Here is a 7,549-nt window from a genome sequence, read left to right as displayed (position 1 = left end):
TTAACATGCGCTCCAAATTTCTATCGGAACGACCCCCTGGTTTTCCTAATATATAATTAATTTTTTTTCTTATAACAATAAGACATGTAAAAATTTTTAAAAACACCCCCCCCCCCCAACATACATACACACATACATACATACATACATACATACATACATACATACATACATACATACATACATACATACATACATACATACATACATACATACATACATGCATACATACATACATACATACATACATACATACATACATACATACATACATACATACATACATACATACATACATACATACATACATACATACATACATACATACATACATACATACATACATACATACATACATACATACATACATACATACATACATACATACATACATACATACATACATACATACATACATACATACATACATACATACATACATACATACATACATACATACATACATACATACATACATACATACATACATACATACATACATACATACACAAGACAGGTTTTGAAAGTACAAGGAAAAGTTGCAAAATCCAAATGTTTTTCATCAATTATTTGTCTTTAGTCAACCTTGAAGTTTTAATTGGTCTAAATAAAACCTACACAAATATACTTGAATTCCGTTTAACTTTTTTTTTTTTTTTCATTATATGATAACTACATTATATTGTGTTTAAAATACAAGGTGCTGAATTAAAAATGCCAATTTTTAATCCTTGTTTCTCATAGGACAACCAAAAATAAATATCAAGCACTCTTCAAAATGCAATACACTGTGACCATTTTCTATAGGCGCATGTGGATAATGTCTTAAAAATGTACTTAACTTTATTTTTATAGAGCATTGCAATAAATTATAAATAAAATATCAAAAAGTAATGAAAATTATCAAAAATTAATATCAAATTTGAAAATAGGTCAATCATAAATGAATTAAATTCAAAAGATAGCTGACTATTTTCTATAGACGCAGTTCACATTTTTTAACAAAACTATCCAAAATATATGTTTTTGTCACATTTTTAGTACTCGATTGGACCTCCTTTGCGCTCAATTACTTGATAAATTCGTTTTGGCATACTTCCCACCAAGTTTTCCAGCACTTTTGGCTCCATATCCTCCCAGCATTCTGATACCGCTTCTTTTAGCTCTGCCACAGAGTTATATTGCTTCTGGTCAGCATAGATACGTCTTACAATGATTCCCCAGATGTTTTCAACAGGATTCAAATCTGGACTGCGAGCAGGCTACCACATTTGCTCGATTTTTTTAGCTTCAAACCAAGCTTTAGTCTCGTTACTTGTGTGAATGCTGGCGTTATCTTGTTGAAAAACAAACTTTTTGCGTCGATATTTGTTTTGAAATGGAATCAAACATAATTTTAGCACATCAATGTATTCAGAACTTTTCATTTTGCAAGATGTAAATGCTAAATTTAACTTTCCTGTTGCACAAAACCCAAGCCAAACCATCAAAGATCCACCACCAAAATTCCTTGTCGAAAAATATTTGGGTTCTCTCCTCAAATCACGCCAGTAGCCACTAAAACCAATTGCCCATCAAGATTAAACTTTTTCTCGTCCGAAAAAATCACCTGGTATTGAAAACAAAAATATTCAGCTATTTAGACATCTCACGTATTTATGAGAATTTAATCTAAAATTTCTTACTTGTTCCCAATCGCGTGCTATGTTTTCGCGGGCGAATTCCATCCGTTTCTGTTTGTGAACAGGCTTCAAATTTGGTGCTTTATTCATTTTTGATCTTACAATGTGTGGGCTGTCTTTGAGAACTTTCCTAATCGTCTCCTTGCAAACATTTAAACCCAAATCTGACTTAATTGTTTTCAAACTTTTTGATGAATTTGATGCGAGTCGAACAATCCTGCGTTTTTCACGGTCTGAAACCTTAGATTTCTTTGGTTTCCTCTTGATTGTTGCATAATCTGTTGGATTTTTCAAGAAATTACGGATAACGTGATCTGATCTCTTCAATCTTCTAGCAATTTCTCGATTTGGAACTTTTTCTCGATGACAAGCCAATATTTGACCTTTTTCAATATTGGTAAGGACCTTTCCTTTCGGCATTTGGTTAAGTTCAACTTACTACAGAATATAAGAAATTTGCGACAAAACTCGTAAAAACTTTAGTGCGTCTATAGAAAATTGCCACGTGAATATTAAAAATTTAATTATTTTAATACAATCAAGATAGTTAATAATTAAACGCATAATGGATCATTGTTTTCTTACATATACTTATTCAAAAGTACCATTAGAACAATTTTATTACCACTGTAACACTGTAAATCCGCTAAATTTTACATGCCTCTATAGAAAATGGTCGCAGTGTATATGGGAATGAGATCATGATATTAAGCAGATTGTTTCATTTCAAAAGTAAGAAAAGATAATATTAAATACTAATTAATCTTTTTTTTTTTTTTTTTTTTTACCAATAACTGATTACTTAAAATAATTGTGTTAATCTCACAATAAGGTTTTGCTAAATTTCATTCTTTCATCCAGCTTTTCCATTGTTAATTTTTAGAAAATGCTTTGGAAAACTTTTGGAAGTTGACCAAGGCTTATATATGTAAGGCTATGTAAAGCTAATTGTGGATCAGAGTGATGACAGAGCCAGTAAACCTAATTTTAATGTAGTTTAAAAGACAACATTTCACTGTGTTTTGTTTTAGAAAGAAAATATTTTACTACCTTATGTTTATCTATAAATTTTTATTTCCGAAACTCAAGTAAGTTATTATCTCCTGATTTGTTAGAGTCAAAGATTAAAATGTAGCCTATGGTTGGAGTAATGAAGAGTGAAAAAATAAAAAACATCAGTATAAACATACACCAGGGTCGACTTTTAGCTTTTCTGTATTATAGGTGAGTGACAAATACCCCTTAAAAAGTCAAAAGACTTTTAAGGAGTATTTTACTACGTTTTTCCTATTTCTACCGCGCAAATTTCGAACTTCGCAAAAAAAAAAAAAAATAAAATAATTAGGTAAAGTTGAAGAGGTTTCGAACATTTAAATTCGAACCTAATAACAGTTGGTTGGTGAACCGATTAAGGCATTTCTAAGAAGTATTCTCAAAACTTTGGAACCTCAAGTTCATAAAGAACATACATTTTAAATAGGTAAACATAGACATTTATATTTAATAAAAATAAAGTACTATTTTTATTAAATATAAATGTTTATATTTACCTGTATATTTTTATCTATTATCGGCTGTTTCAATAAAAACAATATCGGTCTTTTGAAAACGGTATAATTAACGTTAAATTCTTAATGCGATCAATCCGTCACACGCGTTTAAACAAAAATAACACGAAAAAAAAACGAAATCTCAGACTGGCATTAAATCACCCGAGTACGCGCAATGACTTAATCACAGTAACCATGAAAATCAATCAACATAATTACATTTAAGATTTTATAAGATTCCACATCAACTTAGATAATTTTTTAATACACTCTATATTTATTATTTCAGAACTAATGAGAGAATTAAAAATTCTGAGAGAATTGAAAGTTTTCTCCTTAGTTCTTAAAAAAAACCAACACACCAAATTAAAATTTTTTGATCATAGTATTTTCTATAAAAACTTGTTTTAAAATACTATCAAAGATATCCTATAATGAGGATGCCCAATCATCTTTTGAAAACTTTTCAAAATAATTTTTAAACCAGAAAATTTGTTTTTCTTTTTGTTGAACTGATAAATAAGGATTTTGCTGCAAACCAGTAATAACTAGCTCCATAAATTTTTGAACAGGAGCTTCTTTTGGAAATTCATCGAGCAAATGATCTAAAAAGACATGTTGATCAAAGGTAGTTTCATCCTCAACACCCATATCTTGTTCATTGTCTATAGGAAAGTTCCATTGTTGGTCAATATTCAGCATGGCAGCTTCAAATGCATTTTGTGGCAAACGTTCAGGAAGCAGATTCATCATTTCTTCTTTATTCTGCTTTTCAAATAAGGAAAAAGAATGATCTTTCTTTGTTTTTTCTGATGAAAACTGCATATTAGAAAACAGTGTAGTACTCTCACCCGATGTAAAGGAAACAGTGCGTTGGGACTGATTCTTTGTTAATTGAGAAACTTCTTCTAATTGGTAAACTGTTTCTTTTTCTATGAATGTATGCTTTGTATTAATCATCTTCATAAGCTCTTGAAATTTCTTTTCAGGATCTACTTTTTCAACATTAATTTCGTCCATCATTGCATTTAATAGCTGTGAAATATGTCGTTCATTACCTTGCTGTTTTAATTCTTCTTGCAATTTCTCAATCTCCAATGGTGTTAATGATGCCTTATACATTTTCTTTGTAAGTTTTTCATTTAATTCAGCTACTGAACCTGCCATGAGTTTGGCTTCCTCATCAAGATTTAAGCTCTGTGATTGAGTAACTGAAACATGTACTTTAACAGTAGGTTTTTTAAAATTCATTTTATCATCTTTTGAATCAAACCAAAACTTTTCACCTTGAATGGACTGATTGGTTTTATCAATTGTATTTTTTTTATCTGTGTTGAACTTGTTTTCAGTTTTTGCATTATCTGTCACTTTTTGAGGTTTGAATGAATTATCTGTCACTTTTTGAGGTTTCGCTTTTTGTAAAAAATTCTCCAATTCATTTTCCTTTGTAGTATTTGACAATTCATTTAATAAATTTTCTAACACACTTTTCTTTGAACCATCATTAATTTTCTTTTTTCTCAAGTCAGTATAAGAAATAGAGAAACAAACTTTCTGGTGTTGCATCCATTGATAGAGTTTTGGTTCTTTAAAAATTTGATATCGCAACATTTGCAACAATTTCCACCAAAAGTAAAAACTAAACAAGAAACAAACAAGAAATTGATAAACATATAGAATGTAATAAACATGTAAATTACAATCTATTAATACTCATCTGGGCACCATCAGAAGGTCTAGATGGGTTGGAGGAACAAAATAAAGTGCTTTCCTAATCATATTTTGCATTAAATCAAAAACAAACTCACAGTGATCAAATCTGTAAAACATAATTACCAACTTATTATTGCAGTTTTACTGGGCATTTATCACTTAAAAACAATTAAATTCAACTTAGGTGAATTTAAACAAAAGTTTAAAAGCATCAACAATTTTGTAAGTTAACCGAAAATAAACTTTGTGTGTACAAATTTGTTTATTTGCATGTTCACTACAGAACATGCAAAATAGCAATAATAGTAACTACCTCTTACAGGTTTTGTCATCATGGGTTGTTTTTTGGCAGAACTTACCAAACAGGACCTTTTTAGAGTAAAAAAAAAAGTTATGATAGGGTAACAGTTGTTAGAGGATGATAATTTACTTAAGACAGCATAGTTTACAAGACTTAAAAAAATGGTATACTTATGGACTTTCAAATCTAATTAGCTAGCTTTTAAAATTGCTTTAAAAATTAGTAATGGATAAAGTTAACTTTTTATAATTTGTTTTTCTTCTAATATTTTTTAACATAAAAAGCTATCTTTATACTTCCTTGGTAAAAAAACTATATCTAATTTTCACATCGAAGTATTTGTTGCAAATTGAGTTTAAAATTTAACCAAAAAATTTTATTTATTGAAAAAATTCTCAAAACAGAGCAGAAATAAAGTGACTACATACTTCCTGATTTTGAATGAATTTTACAAAGTATTTAGTGCTTAACTTTATCAAAATTAAATAGCTTTTGATCAAGCTTTGTTGCAAACATTAATCAGATACATATAACATTTAATCAATTCATTTTTTATGATGTGTGTGTATATATATATATATATATATATATATATATATATATATATATATATATATATATATATATATATATATATATATATATATGGTACATATGTATAAGCTATAAGCTAATATACGCATTGTACTATAGTACAAACAGTCTAGCACAATAGTTATCTTGCTTTCCTTTGTTATAATTGAAGACTAAAAGGTAACAATAGCAAATATCCAATTTTATTGTTTGGGTCCTATTGACCATCTAGTGGCACTGAGCTATTAGATTTGACAATGCATTTGCTTTTATAAATGGAAAGCTTTCAAATGCAATAGTTTTTTTTTTCAAATAAAGAACACAATACAGTTTTATTTTTAAACAAAAAAAAACAAAAACAAAAAAAAACACTCTTTTGCAAATGCAGAAAAATGTTTTCCCATTTGGTCTTCAATTATTAAGTGAGATTTTTCACAAGTGATATGGTTCCGACTATAAAGGAACAACATAATTTTTATCCTATTTTTTTTTACTTCCGCCGACAGATATTGAAGAGGGGCAGGGTAGAACGAAGACTAGGGGCCTGTTTATATGGAAAGCGGGCTGGCTCGGCAAACGAGCCAGCCCGCTTTCCATATAAACAGGCCCTAGGAGTGTCAAAAAAAAAAAAAAAATAATAAAGGCGCAATTTTGTAAAAACAGTTTAAAAAAAAATCAAGTTACTTTCTCTGTTTTTATTCGTATTTTCAGCGAATCTGAGTCTAAATTTTATAAAGTAATTTAATTTTGATAGAAAATTTCTTTCAGAATTTCTCTAAACTGTCTCTAGGGTGATTTAAGGCATATCTGCTTTTAACGTGTGCCCCATTACACCGCTAAACATTTCATTAAGTATGTTAAGTGTTTCTACTTAACATTTTTATAGAATAAACAATACTACATAAAGTTATTAAAAATTGAAATACTAATTGTTTAGGACGTTATGGGGTATGAAAAGTTTTGTTATATTTGATAAAAGAGAAAAACTTTAGATGTAAAAAATTAACTTTTTATGCTTGACTTTTTTTTAGCAATATTCAGTCTTTAATAAATGATAACCGTACAACCAGTGATTTATGGTACGATGAGAATATCCGACGTTTTACATAAACATCCGGCGTCATCCACCAACATAGAAGGGCACAATAATATCGAACAGTCGTTGACGTCAATTGTGGTATAATAAATATTGATAAGATGAAGATTAGAGTTTTCTGTCGGGTTTTATCGTAATAACCATACTACTATTTTAACAATTTACCTCATGAAGATAAAGTAAATCGGTAACAATTTATCTAGTAAACAAGGATAATAATTATGAAAAAAGCGTCTTTTTGCAATGTATAATAATGTTTATAATATATTATCAAAATTTGTTTTAGTGATTTGACAGTAAAAACAAATGTAAAGCCATTAATAAGAATAATTCTTTTTTAACAACACTTTTAAAGGCTTTTTCTTTTTCTTTAATGTTTTCTTTTGCAACGTTTTTTCATTATGTATATAGGCTGATGGTTGCCAGAACTCTGATATAAAACTTTAAGTACCAACAAAGTTGTTATCCTTTCCTGTAATTAAATATACATAAACATATATATATATATATATATATATATATATATATATATATATATATATATATATATATATATATATATATATATATATATATATATATATATATTGATAGGGGAGATCAGGGCTAGCTGTTTACAGGGGTAAGTTGATGT

General features: G+C 28.6%; 1 protein-coding gene and 1 long non-coding RNA gene across 2 annotated transcripts; one reads left to right on the top strand and one right to left on the bottom strand.

Annotated features, from left to right (window-relative positions):
* The first annotated feature begins 2,235 nt into the window (after positions 1-2,235).
* Positions 2,236-7,222, top strand: LOC149892290 (uncharacterized). Its single transcript, XR_016450177.1, has 4 exons — positions 2,236-2,414; positions 2,566-2,657; positions 2,798-2,906; positions 6,851-7,222. It is a non-coding gene; the product is annotated as an uncharacterized LOC149892290 (long non-coding RNA).
* Positions 3,599-5,797, bottom strand: LOC145189921 (uncharacterized). The gene has a single exon (XM_090079991.1). The coding sequence runs from the start codon at positions 4,841-4,843 to the stop codon at positions 3,662-3,664; it is 1,182 nt and encodes a 393-aa protein (XP_089936117.1). The 5' UTR covers positions 4,844-5,797; the 3' UTR covers positions 3,599-3,661.
* Positions 7,223-7,549: the final 327 nt, after the last annotated feature.

This window comes from Hydra viridissima, unplaced genomic scaffold (assembly GCF_058129835.1).
Source record: "Hydra viridissima isolate aposymbiotic clone 2 unplaced genomic scaffold, HvirCarnegie_v1 scaffold_2, whole genome shotgun sequence".
NCBI lineage: Eukaryota > Metazoa > Cnidaria > Hydrozoa > Anthoathecata > Hydridae > Hydra > Hydra viridissima.
Note: the sequence above shows the minus strand (reverse complement) of the source record. Positions and strands in the feature narration are given on the sequence as shown.